Here is a 23315-nt window from a genome sequence, read left to right on the forward strand (position 1 = left end):
TTTTGTGTAAGTTTCTCAGTTTAGGGCCTCTGCACCATAATGGTAGTGTTAATTTGGCCCCAAAGCAATCTGGTCTTGGAGTTACACTTTTGCAAAAGGTTCTCTTTCCTAAAGAACAGAGTGAGAGTAAGACACCTTCCTACTCCTATTTCCTCAGCTACTCAGTCCCCTCTCTGGATAAAACCACTGTTATCAGTTTCTTGTGAAGCTTTTCTGAAATATTATACACACACACACACACACAGCATGCTACAAAGGTGATTTTTCACATAACAGTGTGGACATCATTATAGATCAGTACTTCCTCATTCTCCCAATGACTACTCTGTTTTGTGGAAGTACCATTTCTTAACCAGTCCCCTGCTCATAAGCACTTAGGTTGTTTCCTGTCTTTTACTGGTACAAATAATGCTGCAGTAATATCCTTATACATGTCTCATCTTACTGCAATGAGTATCTTAGTATTTGTGTAATTTCATTTATGTGTATCTCTAAAGAGAAATGGCTGGGCCCTGGCCAGGTAGTTCAGTTGGTTACTGTCCAACATGCCGAGGTTGCAGGTTCGATCCCCAGGCAGGGCACATACAAGGGTTGACCAGCGATGGCAAGAGTAAGTGCTTCTCTCTCGCACCCTCCCTCCCCTCTCCTCTTCCTAAAAACAACAACAACAAAAAACACCAATAAATAAAAAACAGAGAGAGAGAGAGAGAGAACTGGCTGGCCCAAACAGCCCATTGGTTTCTATTTTGAGGGGCCTGGCCTCCATGGAGGTTGCGCTAAGTTTACTCCTGGCGTACCCGAGGAGGCCTATTTTCCCACATCTTCAACAGCAAAGGATATTAACCAACTTTTTGTTCTTTGTCAGCCTTAAAAGTAGAAAACTATCTCACGTAGCTTTAGTTTACATTTCTGTTGTTATAAGCACCAGTTTTGAAACAGCACCAGTTATGAAAAGAAATATCTTTCATAAGGTCAAGAACCATATGAATTTCCTTACACGTGAACCACCTATTTACACCCTTTGCCCACTTTTCTATTGTGTTGTGGAGCCCTTTACATTTTAAGGGAATTAGCTCTTTAACAGTGATATAAGGTACAAATATTTTTCCCATTTGTCATTAGTTTTTTGTTTGTGGGGTGTATGAGAAAAATTATATAGACTTATACAGTGTGTCCATAAAGTCATGGTGCACTTTTGACCGGTCACAGGAAAGCAACAAAAGATGATAGAAATGTGAAATCTGCACCAAATAAAAGGAAAACCCTCCCAGTTTCTGTAGGATGATGTGGTAGCTTGTGCGCATGCGCAGATGATGATGTAACACCATGTATACAGTGGAGCAGCCCACGGCCATGCCAGTCGAGATGTGGATGATACAGAGGAAAGTTCAGTGTGTTCTGTGGCTCGCTAAATTCGAATCCATGACCAAAGTGCAACGTGAATATTGGTGCGTTTATAACAAAGCACCATCACATAGGAATAACATTACTCGGTGGGAAAAGCAGTTGAAGGAAACGGCAGTTTGGTGGAGAGACCCCATTCTGGTAGGCCATCAGTCAGTGATGAGTCTGTAGAGGCTATACGGGACAGCTACCTAAGGAGCCCTAGAAAATCTGTGCGTGAGCCCACATCGAACTGCACTGAATAGGTATGAAACTGGGAGAGTTTTCCTTTTATTTGGTGTAGATTTCACATTTCTATCGCCTTTTGTTGCTTTCCTGTTACCAGTCAAAAGTGCACCATGACTTTACAGACACACTGTATTTAAATCTTTGTTTTCTGTGAGGTAGAAAAAGAATTTTATCTTTTGCTAGCTGGTTTTCTAGTTGTCCCAACATTATTTATCGAATAATCCATTTTTACCCTTCTGATCTGAGATGCTAGCTTTATCGTAATTTAAGTTTCTATTTGTATTTGAGTAACTTCCTATACTGTCTATTCTGTTCTATTGATCACCAATAGATACTTTCAAAATACTTTGTGTAACAGTAGATACTTTTAAAATACTTATTGTTCTGGCATGTTTAAAATGTTTTAAAATTTTATTCAGCATATCGTGTGTGTGTGTGTGTGTGTGTGTGTGTGTGTGTGTGTGTGTGTGTGTCAGAGACGGAGGGACAGAGAGAGGGACAGACAGGAAGGGAGAGAGATGAGAAGCATCAATTCTTCACTGTGGAATCTTTTAGTTGTTCATTGATTGCTTTCTCATATGTGCCTTGACCAGGGGGCTACAGGAAAGTGAGTGACCCCTTGCTCAAGCCAGTGATCTTGGACTCAAGCCAGAAACTTTGGGTTTCAAGCCAGCAACTTTTAGGCTCAAGCCAGTGACCATGGGGCCATGCCTATGATCCCAGCAACCCTGTGCTCAAGCTGGCAACCTCGGGGTCTCGAACCTGGTTCCTCTGCATCCCAGTCCAACGCTCTATCCACTGCGCCACTGCACCACTGCCTGGTCAGGCTCAGCATATCTTTATTTTATATTTTTAAAGTAGAAAGAGTGATTTCATATAAACTCAACCCATAGTCTTGATTAGAATTCTGGATTATTTGTTTCAGCTGAATATTTTCATGCTGTTGTATCCAACTTTGGGAAGGTGGTAACAACATTTATATATTGAACTACTTGCTGGCTGTACCTAGTTTTATAGCCAACTTTGGTGTCTTGGGGAAATGTCCTGGGCTTATCTTATTTGGCATTAGTTTTAGGCACTTCTTCTAACCATGTGGTAACAACTCGTCCAGATGACTTTAAAGCACTGGGGGTGCCACTAATTGGACATGATGAATACAAGCAGGAGCCCTAAATTATTTATCTAAAATTCTATCACTCTCCTCTCTTCTTCCCCTACCTCCCCCATTCTTCCATGATTTCTCTGGAACTCTCTACCCACACCCATGATTATGTATTTTAGAAAAAAAGGAGGTTTATTTTAAGTGAAACAGGACATTAAAATGAAACTTTTTTAGTCTCAGTTTAATCTGGGGTGACCATGTAATTGATACCATGTTTCAAAGTAAAGTAAGATACCACCATGCAAACTTGCAATACAGACAAGCCAGAAAACTGGTTTCATACCTTCAACCACTGAATTCTGGTCTGTAAAAGAAGTTGGAGAGGCTAAGAAAAGATATTAGTAATTAGGGGATAGCTTCTAGAAAGAGCTCTTGGTGTGCAGGTGAGAGTTAATTCCTCCTTCACCTCAAATCAAGATGAAAAGGTTTTTTGTTTGTTTGTTTGTTTTTTTACAGAGACAGAGAGTGAGTCAGAGAGAGGGATAGACAGACAGGAATGGAGAGAGATGAGAAGCACCAATCATTAGTTTTTCATTGCGCGTCACAACACCTTAGTTGTTCATTGATTGCTTTCTCATATGTGCCTTGACCACGGACCTTCAGCAGACCGAGTAACCCCTTGCTGGAGCCAGTGATCTTGGGTTCAAGCTGGTGGGCTTTTGCTCAAACCAGATGAGCCCGCGCTCATGCTGGCGATCTTGGGGTCTCAAACCCGGGTCCTCTGCATCCCAGTCCAACACTCTATCCACTGCGCCACCGCCTGGTCAGGCCAAGATGAAAATTTTTTAAGAAAACTCCTCAGATTGTTTGATATACATCCCCTCCAGTTTAGGGGGACATTTAGATCTATTTTATGACTCATCCCTGACAGCAGAGCAAAGAGGTGGTTGCTGCCCTGATCTAGGCCTGCATCTCAGTGCACTTTGACCACAACAACAGAAAATCGTAAACTAGGTGCCTTGTAAGGAACAGAAATTTATTTCTCACAGTTCTGGAGGCTGGGAAGTTCAGGTCAAGGTGCCAGCAGATTCAGAGTCTGGTGAGAGCCTGCTTCCTGGCTCCTGGTGGCCAGCTTTTCACCATGTCCTTACATGGTGGGAGGGGTAGGTAATAAGGGCACTAATTCTCATTAATGCAGGCTCCACCCACCTGACCTAATGACCTGCCAAAGGTACCATCTTGAAAAACCATCATATTGGGGATTAGGTTTCAACACATAGGGTTTGGGGGCACACAAACATTCAGCCTGTAGCTGCCTACACTCCCAAAATTCCTTGTGGTCGAGTGAACGCGTGTGTGTGTGGACCTACTGTGGGAGAGAGCTGGAATGCAGTCCTACTCAGTCTCGCCTGAGGGCTGACCGGAGAGGGCCAGGTGCCCCAATGGCATTTGTGGGAGGGAGGAGATTAGAGCCAGAGGCCTAAAGAAAAGTTGTTAGTCAACCTCTAAGGACCAGGACATCCCACACATGAAGGAAATCCAGGTCAAACATAATTAGTACTGGGGAAAGTGGTCCTCTGAAAAATTACAAAAATACCTGCTAGGACCAGAAAATGAAACTTCAGGTTAAGTATCAGTCAAGTGAGGGCTTTCTTGTCCCTTTCCCTGCTCCCCTTCAGCCCTGAGGGCGGAGCTATAGAAGTTCAAGTCAGAGGAAATGGTAGTAGGCCTAACCTAGGAAGGGAATAACAATAACTTTGAATGAAACTGAAAGTTTGATTATTTAAAAAAAAAAGCTGGACATATTCATTACTATTTGAAGAACCTCTTATTTTTACAAAGGAACCAGAAAAGGTACAGAATTTGCCATGTATCTTACTGAGACAGAGTTACTAGCCTCAAAGTCTGAATTTTAAAGGAAAGAGACAAAAATCAGGTCACTTGATGTCCCATGGTCATGTGTGTTGGAGATATAACACCAGTAGTGAGGAATGGGAGAAGTAAAGATGGAAACAGAAGGCCACGGGATCTGTGGTGGCCCTAGGGATGGCTCCTCCCCACACTTCTCTCTCACGGTCTGTGACCGTCCCTCCCATGACCCCTCTGCTTTTCTGTGCACCTGTCCCATCCTCTTCTTGCTTCCCACAGATCAGTTTTTGCACTATTTTCCAGCCTAGGCTCTGAAGAGAGCTAGTGTGATCGCTGACCTAATCAAAGATGACCAAAGACCTTTGTTCATGCCTCCCCAAGGGTCATCGATTGGACCCAGCAGAGACCACTCTTCAGTCAGCTGTCCAACCCTGCCTTATTCGGTTGTCACAAAGAGCCCTGGGGGCAGGGAGGAGCAGCACGGAGAGCTGCTTCCCTGAGCTTTAGCTAGGAGATGTTGGGATACTGAATACGGGAAACAGTCACTTATTATTCAAGACATGACTCTGTCTTAATAAAAGGAAAGGTAACCTTAGATTAGTCCCAGGAATAGAGAAAGTATGGGATTATTACAAGTCACTAGATATTAGATATTAGAGTCACAAATCAGTTTTACCTTAGTCCTTCACCAAGTGCACAGGACAGAGAGCCATAAAAGTTCTTTGTACACTAATAGTGAGTTAAAAGACTTTGGTTGAGGTCTACTTACAAAAAAGTAACATTACTCCTTTGAATGTCAACTTCCTCATCAGTAAAATGAGAGTCCTTCAGTGATCTCCAAGAGAATTCAACCACTGTACCACCAATACTGGTCAGTGATCTCCAAGAGAACTCACATTTCCAGCACCTGCTTTTCTACCCCTCCTCTCATCTCACCCTTACAAGTTCCTTTAAGTTAGCTATCACTGTGCCAGTTGAAAGACAAGGAAACAGAGGCCCAGAGAAATTAATTGCCTTTACCAAACTCACAAGCTTAGCACCTTGTGGAAATGGGATTTGAATCCATATGTCTGACACCAAACCAGTATGCTTCAAATAGTCTCCCAGCTCTGTGAGTCAATGAGGTAGGGATGGCTCTCGAACATACACTGCGCCTGAGGAAATCGCTACATGGCTAGTTGCCACCTGCCTCTGCGTAGTTTTCTCCAGACGGGACTGAAAGGAGGCCACCGTCACAGGAGGGGATTGGCTCAGTAAAGCTGCATGACACCAGAAGTATGTGATGGGGAGACAAACTCCCCAAAAAGCTGTGGAGGAGTAAACGCAAGCAGACCTAGACACAACAGAGACCGGAGAACAATGCAACGCAAGCTTCAGCCAGGGCTGGCTTGCAGTCAGCTTCTGAGAAATGACTACATTAAACTGGGCACCTGAGCAGCCAAGAGTCTAAAGGCACAAGGTTCTTCTAATCTCTCAACCTCCCACTTTTAATATCTCAAACTTTCATGAGAAGAAGACTTTTACATACTCCCAGTCCCTTTGGCTATATTCACAAATGAATGGTTAATAGCTGTTACCTGAAATATCATCTGAATCACAAAGGGTAACAACAATGAGAGTTTTACATCCTCCCTGTGCTGGTTACTCTGATTTTAAGGAAAGCAGTCCATAAAATTTTATATGGAATTTGAAACAGAGTTGGATGTTATTATTGCTTTTTCAATATAAATATGGCAATAGAGCTGTTACAACTTTAGAGCATATTTGGGCATGGTCATTTATTTTTTATGATTTACAGCAAAGAATATTTCATGTTATGAAGCTCCAGCTTTTATGGCTTCTTTTAGATGCTAAAAATCTAAACTTTATTATAGCTAACCTCCTGATGCATTGCAACTTTTAGACCAACTTCCGTGTGTTGTTGGGTAGAAGTGTCAAATAGCACCCAGCATTAGTCTAGTGGACTTCATTCTGAATTGAAAAAGAAATTCCGTGAGAAATGAGGTTGGAATGATTGATATATTCAAATGATTACTCCAAACAAGTAAGAAAAATACAGGTTAGAGAGATGAGCATGTATAGGCTAGAATAACAAAGAGTTCCGTTTTCTAATTCTCCAGATGTCAAGTTAGACTAGTCCCCAAAACCTCATGAGCTCTCTTGTTTACAAACTGCTACCTCAGTTAGACACACATGTTCCAACTCCATTAGAGGCAGAAACTGACCATTCTGGCCTTTTTCAGGCCACCCCACAACTTGAGAGACTCTCCCCTTCTCCCTCTTGACTCCCCTTCCCCTCCCCACCAAGGTTGCCACTGAAAGTTGTCATTATTTGTGGCTGCCACCCTAGGCTGAAGCCTGAGATCACTGCCTACCAAAGACTTGCAATTTATCAGATATAATTTTTTTCAAAATATTTTTAATATCTGGTGTGTCCCATGGATTACAGTAATAGAAAGATACAGAAGAGAAATTTTTACTGTCTGCTCTCTCATTATTTTCATCTATTGGAGAAGCAGCTATGCTGGTACCAAGTACAGATGAGGGCAGGATAACTCCTGCCCAGCTCCTTGGCCCCCTTTCCAGAGCCTTAGTTTGGCTTCAAACTATTGAAAAACCAGACCTACAGATCTCCTCCTCTGGAGTCGAAGGCCCCTGAGAATTCTGCTTTGGCCGACTTGGTCTGTGGAAGAAGCTTTGCCTTTGAAACAATGTCCCAAATAGCAGTTAGGTTCCACTCCACTATTGGTACAATACTATTATTTCCTTATAGAATAAGTTAAATGGGTCTCTGTGGACCAGTTCAGAAATCTATCAACAGCAATTGTCAGCAACATTTTGGAAAATACTTTCTGACTTCCAAAAATCATCCTTCAGGTATTATAAATAGATGTTATCATAAAACTAACTGTAATTGTCCTTGGATTAGGAGGGGTACAGTTCTCTCATGTTGTATATTGTTGACTTTCTCATTTTATGCAATCTTTGCTTAAATGTTACCTCCTCAAAAGAGCTTTCTCTGATCACCCTATATAAAATAGAGATTTTTAGTTTTTCTTCATTACACACATCTCCATCTGAAATATTTATTTGGTTGTTTATGTATGTATGGTCTGGCTCCCTCACTGGAACATACATGTCAGAAAGACAGGAGCTTTGTCTCTTATTTGGCAATACTATCAGTGCCTTAAATGGTGTCATGCACATCAAAAAAGCTTGGTGATGATTTATTGTACAAAACAAGGAACTGGACTGATTTATCCAGCTTTATTTCTCTCCACTCTGTGAAGCAGCCTTGTCACTGTGCCTCCCTTTCCTTAAACAGGGGTGTTGATTAGATTATATCTATGCAACTTTCAAGGCCTAAAATTTTATGATCCTTTGCTCTCTCAATTTTGACAGTTATGACCTAAGAACATCTGGAGAAGATAGAGAACCTGCACTTCTGCATCTTTGTTCTCTTTCTTCCTCTGAGACTAACTCAGAACCAAGTCTACTGACTCACCCAGCCTTTCTGCCATTCACTCTCCCCTCCCCATGTTGCCTTTCCTGCCCCAGGAAATGCATGCCAAGAATATTGGAAATTTAGGTAGATGAAGTCAGAATATAGGATGCCACTCAAGTGAAGAAGTAAATCTTCTTTATATGAGCCCTGGCTACATAGCTTGGTTGGTTAGAGCATTGTCCTGATATGCCAAGGTTGCAGGTTCAATCCCCAGTCAGGTCTCATACAGGAGCCAACCAATAAATGTATAGATAAGTGGAACAACAAATTGATGTCTCTCTCTCTCTCTCTCTCTCTCTCTCTCTCTCTCTCTCTTTTCCTCTCTTTCTAAAAAAAATCAGTAAAAAGGCCCTGGCAGGTTGGCTCAGCGGTAGAGCGTTGGCCTGGCGTGCAGGAGTCCTGGGTTTGATTCCCGGCCAGGGCACACAGGAGAAGCGCCCATTTGCTTCTCCACCCCTCCCCCTCTCCTTCCTCTCTGTCTCTCTCTCCCCCTCCCGCAGCCGAGGCTCCATTGGAGCAAAGATGGCCCGGGCGCTGGTGATGGCTCTGTGGCCTCTGCCTCAGGCGCTAGAATGGCTCTGGACGCAACAGAGCGATGTCCCAGAGGGGCAAAGCATCGCCCCCTGGTAGGCATGCCGGGTGGATCCCGGTCGGGCGCATGCGGGAGTCTAACTGCCTCCCCGTTTCCAGCTTTGGAAAAAAAAAAAATCAGTAAAAAACCTTTTAAAATGTTCTTTATATTTCTGTTGTAGAATCAGAGTTGTATGAGATAAAGGATAGATGGCCACACGAGTACTAAAGTATTGGAAACTCTCTTTTTGGAGTGACAATCCTTTGAAAGTACAAATAGTCTTAGGAAAGATGTTATCTTAAACTAATTCTCATTAAGGCATTAGTAAATTATTGGAGCATTTCTGTTAACTGAAGGTATTATATACATCAGTAAAATGTACCCTGAAAATGCAGGGAAAAACTGTGTGGAAAGGAGAGGTGAAAACCATAGAAGATAAAATTTACTAACATGGTTTTACCTAGTGTCAGCCTTGTTAAAGCTTTGAATTTTCTTTTTAAAGAACAGTATAAAATAACTCTGGAAGATACTAGAAAAAGAATAATCAAAGAAACTTTGTTGCAACTGGACCAAAAGAAGGAATGGGCCACAGAGGTATATTTTAATTTTCTTATTAAAAAAAAAAAACACAAAAAAACTTTCCCCTTATTTTTGTGTTGGTATATTATAATAGGTAAGAACTTGGGGTCTTAAGTTAGGCAGTTTGAATTTAAATTGTAGTTTTACCACTTATCGGGTCTATAAACTAAATTTGTTACTTGAATTTTCTGAGTTTTGGTTTCCAAATCTATAAAAAAAAAAGGGAAAATAATAATATTTATTTTTAAAGAATAATGAGGATTGTGCCTAAACAGGCAGTGGTGCAGTGGATAGAGCATCAGACTGGGACATGGAGGACCCAGGTTCGAAACCCCAAGTTCACCAGCTTGAGTGCAGGCTCATCCAGCTTGAATGTAGACTCATCAGCTTGAGCACAGGGTCACTGGCTTGAGCGTGAGATCACAGACATGACCCCAAGGTTGCTGGCTTGAGCCCAAGGTTGCTGGCTTGAGCAAGGGATCACTTGCTCTGTTGTAGCCCTCTGGGTCAAGGCACATATGAGAAAGCAATCAATGAACAATCAATCAACTAACAACTAAGATGCCACAACAAAGAATTGATGCTTTTCATCTCTCTCTCCCTTCCTGTCTGTCCCTATCTGTCCCTCTCTCTGACTCTCTCTGTCTCTGTAAATAATAATAATAATAATAATAATAATGAGGATTGAATGAGATGTCTTAACTAGCATTGTGCCTAAAAAGGAACAAGAGCTCAGTAAATTATTTTTCATTTATTTTTAAGCATAATAATAACTACAATAAATTATTAAATAAAGTTGTGGATGAATTATAGAATGAAATATAATTTGTCTAAAAAGTACTTTCTTATATATCCAAGCTTAAGAGAGTACACTTTACATTGCTGGAGCTTAAAAAGAAAGCAATATATAAAAATATTTGAGCTATACTTTTTTGCAAAAATATCTGACTTTTTTATTTTTCACTGTCCTTCCTCTGTCTCCAGAATATCTTCTAAATCAGTGAGATCCCCACTGATACTGTCTGTTTATCTGGAATATTCCTTCTTCAGAATCATAACTGTCTGGTCTTTTCTAAAGTTCTTCACTGAATTTCAGCAGCAACTGTTTGTTGCTTCCCTGTTGGTTAGATTGTTGTTTTATTGTTATTATCCTACTGCATGATTTTTACTGATTTACACAAATACAGAAGATTGTGGAATTGGGCCTCTTTGTGGCTGAATATGACAAAATGGTGAAATTAACAATTAAGTGATCTAACCATAGTTAGGGTGAATAAAAATGTATGTGTAGATCAGATATATTACTTTAAGTACACATGTTCAATGTATAATGTGGACTGTTTTACTGTTTCTAGCATTTTACATCCAAATTTCTCAACAATTCTATAAAATAGGAACTTCCTAATGAGAAGACCGAGGCATAGCAAAATTGTGTGATTTGCCCAAAGCAGGTGGCAGAATCAAGATTCATGACATCTCCTTCAGACCATTGCTCTTAATCATTACACTATACATTTTCTTCTCTCTACGTAACCAAACACCCACACACTTGAATGAATTTTCCTCATCTAATCTGACTATTTTAGCATATACTTTAATTTCCTATAACCCATTATTGCTCATCCTTGGCTGAATATTGAAATCACCTGAGAAATTTGTTAAACCCAGGTGGTGCCTGAGTCCCACTCATAGAGATGCTGCCTGAACTTCTGGGTCTTTCTAAGTGTTCAGAAGATTCTAATATGTGGTCAAAATTGAAAACCATTGCTCCTTTGTTAGTGAATTTAGCCATTAGCCAAATAACTTCAGTTATGAGCTACTCCCTGCTTTTGTCCAAAAGAAATTCTATGTTTGGGGAAACTTTAGAAGTATCAGTTCTAGCAGGAGCTTAAAAGTTCCTGGTTCCAAGGAAATTTAGGTCCATTTTTGTTTAATTAGCATGATTTAAGAAAAATATTTTATTGTAAATCTTCCAACTCTAAGGGGTAAATTTACCCTTAACATTTTAAAATTCTTCCTGTCCATGTTTATGAACGAGAAGATTTTGCCAGTTTCTCTCTGGTTGCGCTCTTCAGCTGCTGAATACTCTACTGACTCTGTGACATGGTGTCCATATAAAGCACCTTACACATGAATATGATCTGTCATCTACTATGACGTTTCTTTGGGTGAAACTGTAAATATCCAAGTAATTAAAAATGAATTTACATTCTATGAACCCACTAAGTATGGCTTTTCTTCATCTAAAATGCCTTTCTCCAGATTGTCTAGCCATAGCCTGCCACCTTGAAACTATTTGCTGTTTGGTTTGTAAGCACGTACTGTTATTACTGACATACAGAAATCTTTCAAATTAGAAAGATAGTAATATAATTATTTGTGCTTTTGCTGTATGTTGCATATGTCTTTGACCATAAACATAAAGAATGTTTGATCACTGCAGCTAGGCCATCTTAATTGTGGAGCGGATCACTTAATGATTTGATTTCACCATGGCAGTCAGACTCAGGCTAAATTGAATGGACTGGCATTTCCAGTTCTCTGTATTGCACTGTAAACCTGTAAAAACAGTACTGTACGGCAGTAAAGAAAGAACTGAACTAAAAGTTCTTAGGTATGTTTCCAAAATATTTGCAAAACACAATTTAAAATGAACAATCATGGAAGTTAACTGTGCACTGTCATTGCTAAAATTCTGAATTGCATGTGGCAACTCTTCCTTCATAAAGAAACTTTCTTTTAGAATGCTGTAAGGTTAATTGACAAGGGCAGCTATCAAGAGATCTGGGAGAATGACTGGCTAAAAAAAGAGGTGAGTGGAATTTTTAAAAACAGTTTCTTTTTTCTCTTTTGGACTGGAAATGACTTGTATTTATGAGCTGAAATCATGGGAAAAACTGTCACTAAATGAGGTAAAATAGAATTCAAGTGGAGTAGTAATCTTATTACAAGTTTTTATGCAACAAATATTATAAATAATTTCAATAATAACAAGAAATCACTCTTGGTGTCACAAATCACAAAATACACTCAGAGGTACAAAGCTTCTTTATGCCCTAAAATTGATCTGTTCTTCCTCAGGACCCTCTGCCTTCTGGGTGATGGGAGCAAGGTTCAAGGATTATTCTAACCTCATTGTCTGCTGTTGTAAATTGCTTCTTTGAGATAAGACGATCTACTTCGAATAAATGTTCAGTCTTAGATTTTCTTCCCTCCCCCACTCTTCTCTAAGATGGACCCTTGATGTATAAGGAGGTGGGGCTTGCATGCCCTCTTGTGGGGAGTGTTAGTAAAAAGGGCTCAGATCTATGGGATCCCTTAGCCTTTGGATCCTTGCTCCCTCTGCCTTCTTGCTGTGCAGGAAGTGCCATGGTCTGCTTCCTGACCTGGTGACTTCTAAAATGGACATTGTATAGCAGCCAACACCAAACCCATGAGTAAACCATTTACCAATTTTGCCCATGGTCATGATGTCCCTGCCCACTGCAGTCTCTATAACCCACCCCAGCTTGGTCCTCAGGCTCTTCACACCTCCTTCTGGAAAACCTGCAGGAACCGGTAGACCAGTTGTCAATCTATCTGTCTCCCTAAACCAGGGATATTTGACCGTGCTTGCTGGACGTGGTCTGTGAGGACCTCCAGACCTTTTTTGTTATGGGCACTTCCCTGTTTTCCTTGCACTGCGCATCCTAGTCCCTCTGCCCCTCCCTCCTTGCCCTCAGCTGCCCGGAAAACTTGAACTCTTCTTTTAGGCACTTGTCATTTTTTTGGTGAATCGTTTTGTAACTCCCCCAGGAAGTTTTAAGTGCTTTTCCCCCCAGTGCTCTCTTGTTTCATTGTAACTCTTGCTTTTATAAAATATGTTGAAATTGTCTGTTTATGCATCTGTCTCTTCACTGCACAAAACAGGCTATGCTTTCTCAACTACTGTTATATATCCATGAAACCTAATTAATAACCTATCTTCATTAAGTAGTCATTGAATAAAAGAATGTCCATGAGTATAGATATATTTATCGGAGGGATGAAGCAAAATATATGGCTTGAATCTTGGGTGAAGATGTGAGAGCATGGTCTTGGATGAAACAGACACATAATCTTTGGCCTAGATGTCACACGAATGCTACAGAGGTTGTGCAAAACTCACACAGTACTATGAAATTCCCTTTGCCCCCAGACAAGTAGCTACTGAGCCTATGCTTAGATGCCATCTGCAAAAGAAAACAATTTTTTGAGAGAATTCATTTCAACTACACAGGGCTTCCATTAGCAAGTCATTTGTAAGTCACTCTCGAGTGTACATCTTCAGCACTAACTTGTGTGCGTCCCTAGCTCTGAGCCTAATCTAAATTCGCCTGCCAAATATTTCAACTTGGATGTCCCAAAAGCACTTCAAACTCAACATATCTAAAGTAGAACTCATTAAATTTCTCCTTAAAGTTTCTCTCATTGCATTTCCTTTGGCACCATCTGCTCAGACACCTGAGGTAAAATTGTCACTGTCACCTTCTTTTCTCTTCCCTTTTCCTTGCTCCCTATTTGACCAAATGAAGTAAGTCTAGGAAACAAGGAATTTAAAAATAAATGTGTTTTCTATCATAGACAATTATCTTTAAATTGCCTTTATAAAGTTATAGTCCATACTATATCCAAAAACTAATCAAGATGAACCCAAATGTTAAAAATAAGAATTAATTTGAGCTGCCCTCAGGGTGAGGTGGAGTGGACACTGCTGCTCGCTAGCTCACCTTGGTGCAAGCTGAAGGGGATGCCCGTCAAGGTCCTTTTCACAAGAGGAGCTTAGAGACTTTTCCTGCTAGGGCCTCAGTTTGTATTTTAGAAAGGCAGAAAGAAGTATTGTGAAAGATTGACATAACTTAAGTCATCTAAAACTAAGGCAAATATAATGAAACAACTTTTAGTACTTGTACAGAAAAAGAACATCTACTTGTAGACAAAACAACAGAATTGGAAGCCGTGAAGACGTCTCTGCAAGAAGACAAACAGCTACTGTTAACCCTCCCCCACCAGAGTATATAAATACTAAGAAAAACAGATGATTGACAACTCCACTGCAGTAGCTACAAAAAGCTATCTTGAAGGCTTTATGGAAGTATAGTTTTTCCTGGGCTTTTTAGTAGCTGTGGATGCCATGAAACTAAAGTTGCTTGATTATATATTGAAAACAAACAAAAAAACAATGTATTTAAGTACAACTCAGAAGCTCTTAGAACATAAATATTGTGTGCAGGCTTATGTGTATAGAAGACTTCAATACAAGGTTCTCCAGTTATATTTCTATAACAAGCCCTGAGATGGCATTGTTGTTATGGCACAAGCACTCAAGAAGTTGTTTGGGCAGAAATTCTTTCAGACTCCACAAGGAAAGCAAGTTGTGGGTGGTCAGAAAAGAATAAAGAAAGTCATTCAACAGAATGGAGCAGTTTCTTCTGTTACAGAAAAAAGTCCCCTAAAGCACAGTAAAAAGTATTTAAGCAGCGAGTGAGTCCCTTTCTATTTCCTGAAACATCTATTTCTCCTTTACATGTAGCACAAGGTGCTCTGCTCAACTCAACCTCACAAAACAGTGGCTCAGGTTACAAAGGGTGTGACGAGGAAAGCAGACACAACTCTTGAGACATCAGTAGTTAAAGCAAGGGATGAATGTTCTCCAGCACTTATAGAAAAATAAATCAGCAAAATTGCCCCCTATAAAAGAAACTGTGCTGAAGAATCTTTTGCCAGATTCTCAGCAACAATATAAGTTGTAAAGAGTGTTAAAGTAACAGAACAATTAAGGCATTGTAGTGAGATTCTTAAAGAGATTCTTGCAAAGAAATGCTTCTCATATGCATGGCTCTTGTATAATCCTGTTGATGTTAATGCGCTGGGACTCCATAACTACAATGATACTGTGAAAAATCCAAAGGATCTTGAAACTATCAAGAGAAAAAAGAACAACCAAGAATATAAGGAGCCTGACCAGGCGGTGGCGCAGTAGATAGAGCGTCGGACTGGGATGCAGAGGACCCAGGTTTGAGACCCCGAGGTCACTAGCTTGAGCGTGGGCTCATCTGGTTTGAGCAAAATCCCACCAGCTTGAACCCAAGGTCGCTGGCTCGAGCAAGGGGTTACTCGGTCTGCTGAAGGCCCACGGTCAAGGCACATATGAGAAAGCAATCAATGAACAACTAAGGTGTTGCAACGTGCAGTGAAAAACTAATGATTGATGCTTCTCATCTCTCTCCATTCCTGTCTGTCTGTCCCTGTCTATCCCTCTCTCTGACTCACTGTCTGTCTCTGTAAATAAATAAATAAATAAATAAATAAATAAATAAATAAATAAAAGAATATAAGGATACATATGAATTCGCTGCAGATGTTAATGTTCATGAATTGCTACGAGTACAATCATCCAGATCATGAGTAGTGACTAACAATGGCAAGAATGCTTCAGGGTGGTTTTGAAATGCATTTTGCAAAGATCCCAGATGCACCTGTTGAGAATCAGCCTGTATGTTACATCAAAACAGATACTACAAAATCCCTTGGTTGAGAAAGTGGTAGTGAGGCTTCCCTTGAAGATAACTCTTCTGGCGATTCTGAAGACGAATGAGTTCAGCGTCCTGCAAAGCTTCAGGAGCTGCTGAAAGCTGTCTATCAACCCTACAGTTCTGGCCCAAGTACCCTACCATAAACTAAGGAAAAAGAATGAGACATCTAAAAAGGAAAAGAAAAGGTTAATAACAGAGATGAAAATCCAAGAAAAAAGCTTAGGCAAATGAAATTAAAGCAAAAGTTCAAGAGCAATCAGCCAAAGAAGGGGAAATAACTGGTCTGGGCTCTGAAGTCTGAGGCTGAAGACAACACTGAACCTATTAACTATGATGATGAGAAAAGGCAGTTAAGTGTAGCTATAAACAAACTCCCTGGAGATAAAGTTGGGAGGGTCTGTTCATATAATATAGTCAAAAGAGCCTGCACTGAGAAATTCCAACCCTGATGAGATAGACTTTGAAATGTTGAAATCAACAACACTGAGAGAACTAGGAAAATATGTTGCTTCACATCTAAGAAAATGACCACTAATACCTCCTGGTAAGAAAATAATGAAGACTAAAAAAGAACCTCATTCACAGAAAAAAAACAACCAGGAGTTGGAAAAGCAGTCACTGGATGTCAATCAGTTGAATTCCAGGAAACATAAACCCAAATCCGAGAACACCCCATCATCCGAAGCTGTGGGAAATGGTTCCGACGGAGCGGCAGCCCCAGCTGCAGGTCCTCCGAGTGTGAAAGCAGGAGCAGGGGTGCAGGCTCTTCGGACAGCAGTGATTCCAGATCAGAAATGCTACTTAACTGTACCACAGTGAAACAGAATGATTCTCCTTTTAAAGAGAAAGTAAAGATACAATCTTCTATGCAAGATGGAATCCCTCATTCTACTACCATTGTTAATCAGTTTACACCAGTGGTCCCCAAACTTTTACACAGGGGGCGAGTTCACTGTCCCTCAAACCATTGGAGGGCTGGACTATAAAAAAAAAACTATGAACAAATCCCTATGCACACTGCACATATCTTATTTTAAAGTAAAAAAACAAAATGAGAACAAATACAATATTTAAAATAAAGAACAAGTTAATTTAAATCAACAAACTGACCAGTATTTCAATAGGAACTATAGGTCTGCTTTTGGCTAATGAGATGGTCAATGTCCGGTTCGGTTCCATATTTGTCACTGCTAGCCGTAACAAGTGATATGACGCGCTTCAGGATCCATGACGCGTGCGTCCCGCATCACCGGAAGTAGTACTGTACGTGAGCGACACCACGCTTTGCGGCGCTGCCACATACAGTACTCCAGGGGCACATCATGCATCCTGTGCTCCTCTCACTGACCACCAATGAAAGAGGTGCCCCTTCCGAAAGTGCAGTGGGGCCAAATAAATGGCCTCAGGGGGCCGCATGCTGCCCGCAGGCCATAGTTTGGGGACCCCTGGTTTACACATTCAAGTGAAACACCACCAAATCACCACATTAGCATTTAAGCATCAAGAATTAAAACATTTACGGGTGTGAAAAAGTTTCACCTTTACAAATCCTGCCTGCTCAGGTGATTCTGAACAACGCTGGAATAGCCTAACTGTGATGCATCAGTCTGGTGATGACCAATGGTGCTGGAATCTGAACGTCTACTTCCTGTACAGAAGGATATAAAGATCAAGAATGCAGACTCTAGGAAAAGTTAAGGCAAACCAGTGATTCAGGTGTACTGAAATCCTCGGATGAGCTCTTCAACCAGTTTAGAAAAGCAGCCATAGAGAAGGAAGTAAAAGCTCCAACACAGGAACTCATACGGAAGCATCTGAAACAAAATAGAAAGTATCCACAAGTATTTCAAGAAAATCAGAGGGATCCTAGATTTACTCTAGAATCTTTTCCAAAGAGGATGCAAAACAAGGGCCTTGGAGAAGAGCAGAGAGAAGATCAGCCGTCAGTGGAAGTCTAGGTGAATGTAAACTCTGGCTTCGCAAAGGCAGTAATTAGCAAGGGAGGAAGAGAAGTGGGGGAGGAGAGAGCAGTGCTGGTGCCATTGACGTGACTCCTCAGAGCAATATTATGACAATGTTTGAAAACAACTTTGATTAAAACTCACTTTTTAAACTGACCATCAACTAGAATGACACAAGAGATTAAAATGCATATAGGAAAATGATTGCTTCCGGACACCAAGATACCAATCTTATGTTGTATTTTGACTGCTCTAAAACAACTAAACAATTTTCACTTAAAAACAGTAGTAATTTAAAAACTTAAGGTGAACTCAATAGTTGAAAAATATTAGGGAGGAATTTAGTATTTTTATTTAATCAACAGTATGATCCTAATGATAATAATTTGACAGTTCAAATCTTATATTTGATATGGTATCATAGACATTAGGTTTAGAGAAAATGATTATAAAAATTTATATTTGACTACTAAGAAGGGCTGTTTTGGTGCCTTTATCCATCCTAACAAAGCCACAAATGACATTTCATTTGTTTTATTTTTTACTTCTCATAACTCAGTGAAAATAAGACAGGAAAATGTCAAGTTCAATTGAATCATGAGCAAAAGAGCTTAGTAATAAAGGAAAACTCACTTTAAGGAAATTCAATAGATTTAATTAATCTTTATTTCAATAAATACTCATTTTAGCATTATTAAATTTACTCATAAAATTAATTTAAACCAATTCTGGCTATAAGTATTATCACAAGAATTGAAAACTGCTTGGATATAGAACAATGTATGTGTTCTAATTAATTTATTAGTGGAATTAATTTCTTTGAGGATGGTTTTAAATGAGTCACAGGGGTATTTAATAATGGAATGCCCAAAAATATTTCTCCATTTAACTCTCTCTCAACAGTAACCAAAAGCTTAGCTCTCTGGGAAGGATATGAGACATCCTGTCGCATGACTTTCATTATCTGGTTTTATTGAGCATGCTTATTAGGAAAATGAAGAAAATTGACATTTCTAAATGACTTAGGCTAATTTAAATGGAAAGCCAGAAAAAAACTGGACAAAGTATTCAGACAGGTTAGCAATCCGAGCTTCAACTGTGAGGAGGCATAGAGCTAACTTGGATCTTGGCAGGGGGAAATTTCAAGAGCATACATTTTGTTCAGGATCTTGAGTCCCTGACTACATTGTTAACTATAAAGTTTTAACTAAATTGTCTGTCCCAATTTCTTAAGTACAGTTCTTGGGTATTTGGTGAAGAGCAGGGTCAGGGTGGGAAGGGCAGTCAGTGTTCTACTTCCTCCTTTCCACTGCCTTACCCCAGAAAATCTAAAAGTATTTATAGGGCTATAAAAGGAACTAGTTCTTATTTCCCTAACACTTCAAAAGGCTGGGAAAGAGATAACACTTTATGAGAACCTTACTCAGTGCTCTAAAGGGTTAGGTGATGTCCCAGGATTTCCTCAGTTTGAAGGATTGGATTTAACTCCCCAAAAAGGCCCTCATTCCCAGCTTGGACAGAGACCAAGAACTTTGTGTGCTGCCTCCCAAGCATGCCAACCTCTTAGGTCAAACATTTCCAAATGTTCTATTAATTCCTTCTGTTTATAACCCTATAATTTTTTTCTCATCTTTAGACATTTAAAAATTATAAACTTTTCCTTAAGGCATTCAAGCTTATAATCAAGCTGATTTTCCCTAAACATATGAGATCCGAAAGCACTAACCCCTAGCTTTATCATTTAGTATTTGGACTTAATGGTTTTGCTAAATTGTTTAAGGCAGGTGGATAATACATGCTCTCTTTCTAACTCCAAGCCATCAGCACTACTTGCGTCTTTACTGCACACTGGTATTGTTTTATAACTATTGTATATTTGTTCCCTGGATTGTAGGCTCTTTGGAAAGAAGAAGCCATACCTAATTCACTTTGGTAACCTTCTACATTTAGCACAGAACCTTGCCATAGTAAGAATTGAAGCATTAAATAAATGACTTATGCAATAGAGGTATGCATGTGGTAATACACTGAATGCTTCCAGATTCTCAAATACAATAATTAAATCCCAATTACAAACCAAAAATGCTGGTCATCTCTTTCTAAGTACTCCTCTCAGATACATTCTTGGAACTCCTGACCAGACACTGAAGCTAAACCCCTATGCCTCCCTTGTCTCATGTTTCCTCGAGGCACGTTGCTTTTTCCGGTTTGGGGAGGGAAAGAGATGAGCTGAGGATTCTATATAGTAACGTTTTTCTACATATTCTTTCCATTATCAAGCCTTCTTTAGACAGAAGTTATCAAAATACACTTCTTAAAAACTGATGAGAACTGGATCAAGGTAACCGGCAAGTTTTTTTTGTATAGGAGTGAGCCATACTTCTGAAATTTAATTAAGCCTGCTATGTCTGTCAATGACCTTCCATCACATGCAAGACAAAAGCCAGACTTCAGCATTATTTGTCTCTTTCCTTGTCCAGTTCCTCTCCTACTTCCCCTGGCTTCCACTCTGTATCTGTCCACACCAAAATAATTATGCCTTCACATATGTGATTCCTTCTGCTTAGAATGTACTCTCTCTTTTCTGCCTAGGGAATCCCTGCATGGCCTTCAAGATCCAGATGAGATGTTCTCTCTTCTATTAATTCTCCCTTTCACTCCAACCTCCAACCCCAAACACCTGGCAGACACAGGCTGGAACCTCTGTCTCCTCCCACAACAGCTTCCTGTGGTTTTATTACACTCTTTGTGTGGTTCTATTACTCTTTTCTGTTTTCCACTAGGCTAAGAGATACTTGAAGGCCATTTTATCTTGTTGACCATTTTTCCCAAATTGTACTATAGTTTCTGGCACACAACAAGCATACACTCCAACGGAATGAAGGAACAAAGGAATGGACATTTCATCAACCTGATATTTCTCAGAACAATCCCAGCACTAAAAATAAAATTGTGTAATAGAGGTTAATAGAAAGGCCTGTACTTATCTTTTTAAAAATGCCATAATTTACTATTTTTTCTCGTATTACCACTTTTCTGTTGTTTATAATTAATCTTGTATAGATCCCCACTTAGCTATCAATATACCACACTGATAAATTAGTCTTATTTATCTATGCCTCTAGTGTTATGTACAAGTCCTGTGATGTTTTTAGAGTAGGAAAGGACAATTTCTGCCATTCAGTAATAATGCCAAGCCTTACAAACAAGTTCTGCAAATGACCTGGAAAAGAGTCACACCCATTCCTTTTTAGAGAGGAATAACAAAGCAAACTCAGTAATAAATAATGTAGATCTTCCTCTCAAGCAAAAAAAAAAAAAACCCAAAAAACTTTTAGGAGTTGAATTTCTTATAGGAGACTAAATAGAACTAAAGTATCAACCATCCATTCTCTTCTTCTGAGAACAGATTGCAAATCATAAGAAGGAACTTGAAATATTGGAAAAAAGTATTCATGAACTAGAAGAAGAAAATTTGGTGCTCATTGACCAACTCTTCAACTGTAGACTTATGGATCTCAAAATACCCAGGTGAAATTTATTAACATATCTAGAAAACATTTTGTGAACATTTGTATCTGTAAAAGTTATTTTTTAAGATGATTTCATTCTTTAGTGCTGCAGTCAGATTGCAACAGTTGAAAAGAAAGGAACTCACAAAATGGCCATGGTGAAGGTATACAAATATTACAGCTGACCATTGTACAGTGCAAATTTTGACATGCTTTTTCTAGCAATACACTGCAGTCATAATAGCAACATTTAACATGAATGTCACAACTGCTGACCTTCAAGAGGCCTTGAGGCTAGCAGGGAAATGGGCGTGAAAATAAATACAAAGCAGTGCAGCGCAGGTGCATGAGGTACAGAGTCAGCACAAAGGAGGGAGCCATCAATTTGTGGCAGTCTCCTGGAAGTGTCCTGGGCTCCAGTTTCCTCGTAGAATATAGAATTGTTCCCTTCAATAGTTAATGAAAGAGTCAAACTACTTTGTAGGCAGAGAAAATGGCCTAATATTCAATGTCACATCTGCACCCGCACAGAGAAACCACACGTGTACACGGCTTTGCATTTTAGGTTATCCTTTTCTTACCTGACGAGTCTTTATAATCCAATCTGGATGGAAACCCAGGGCCCTGGAATATGATGGAATTAAAACTCAAATTGGCATTCATAATTTGGACAAGTAGCCAGAAATAAGAAATAATCTAAATAGTAGCATGTTTGGGGAAAGAAGGGAAATAAATCACACAGATGTAGGTTGTACGTGTGCAAGATGGGAGAGAAAAGTCTGGGTCTAAAAGTGAAAGCAAAGAAGTTCAACCTAGTGGAAGGGCCAGGAAAACAATCCCCCCCAAGTAGTTCCTATTGCTTGTGTGGCATGGAAAAATACTGTTTGAGTCACAATAGAATATTCATTGTTTACAAACTCCTTAATGTGTTCCAAGAAGGGTGGGTACAGATAAGTTGTAGGGTTTTTGTTTGATGGGTTAAGTGACAGCTGTCAGGATACAAGATGGGGGAAATTGGGAGATAGTGCAACTACTTCATAGGATGAGAGCTGGGTGGGGCCGGATAGAGAAAGGGGCCAGCTGCCCCCCACAATGTCTGTGTGCTCCCCTGGAGAGGTAACTACCACTGCAGATGATGTCGGCTGTCAAGATGGATGAATGGGTTGATGGGTGGACTCCTGTATATCCAGACTCTTTAGCTGGTGCCCTTGTGAGCACCTAGGGAGGAAAACTTTAAGTATATGCAGAAGCTATTACTGTGCCCATTTTCAAGTCAAAGAAATATAATACATACTATATATTTTATAGTAACTGACTTGTTCACCTCTTTTGTTGAAAATTCAGTCCTATATAATACTCATGTGGTGCTGAGAAATAGACATTAACTGACCTCAGTAGACAGATTAAAAGTACTGTTTTCCTGTTTGAATGAAGAATGGGGTATTCTAGCTAATAGAGTTACTACATTTCCCATCCAGGGCTCCCCAACATTTTTCCCTTCATAACTCACACAGAATGTCATAGTATTTGTTTACTACATTAGATGAGGTGACTGTCAGCCAGAAGTGACTGCCTAGGAACTCAAGTGCCACAGGGTTGAGGCTAAGTGGACCAATACCTACAAATCTATCCAACACTAACATCATATAACATTCTTTAAAATATTTTCTATAGAAGTTCTACAGCCCTATGTCCATACAGAAGTGACAATAAACTAATGATGAAAAGAGAAACCATATTTATAAAGGTTATGGCATTTAGTAAGATCTTAATTATTCAAAATGGTAAAACCAGAAAAGCAGAGAATTCGGTGGTCTCAGACATGCCTACCTGCAGACCAGAGCTACATATAAAACTAACATTTACTAAGTTAAGTCTTAAGAAGGTTTTACAACTATAAAATTATATGTAGTTACATTATTTCCTGGATCCCTAAGCATTTTGAATAAGTCTTTATTTGTGTTCCTTAAATAACTGACCAGGTGTGAACCAAGAGGTTCGCTTGGTTGCAGAGCTGCTAAGCATGAGGA

The 23315-nt window shown here is 39.8% G+C and overlaps 1 protein-coding gene and 1 pseudogene across 2 annotated transcripts in view; both read left to right on the forward strand.

Annotated features, from left to right (window-relative positions):
* The window catches only part of CCDC83 (coiled-coil domain containing 83), a 61083-nt gene that overhangs the window by 32158 nt on the left and 5610 nt on the right, over positions 1–23315 (forward strand). For both annotated transcript variants that reach the window (XM_066360707.1, XM_066360708.1), the window contains 3 exons: positions 9182–9273; positions 12002–12070; positions 21183–21304. In XM_066360707.1, coding sequence (XP_066216804.1) covers positions 9182–9273; positions 12002–12070; positions 21183–21304 — 283 coding nt within the window. The remainder of the gene's footprint in view (positions 1–9181; positions 9274–12001; positions 12071–21182; positions 21305–23315) is intronic.
* Positions 16679–17770, forward strand: LOC136389692 (bromodomain testis-specific protein-like; annotated as a pseudogene).

Source organism: Saccopteryx leptura, chromosome 1 (assembly GCF_036850995.1).
Source record: "Saccopteryx leptura isolate mSacLep1 chromosome 1, mSacLep1_pri_phased_curated, whole genome shotgun sequence".
NCBI lineage: Eukaryota > Metazoa > Chordata > Mammalia > Chiroptera > Emballonuridae > Saccopteryx > Saccopteryx leptura.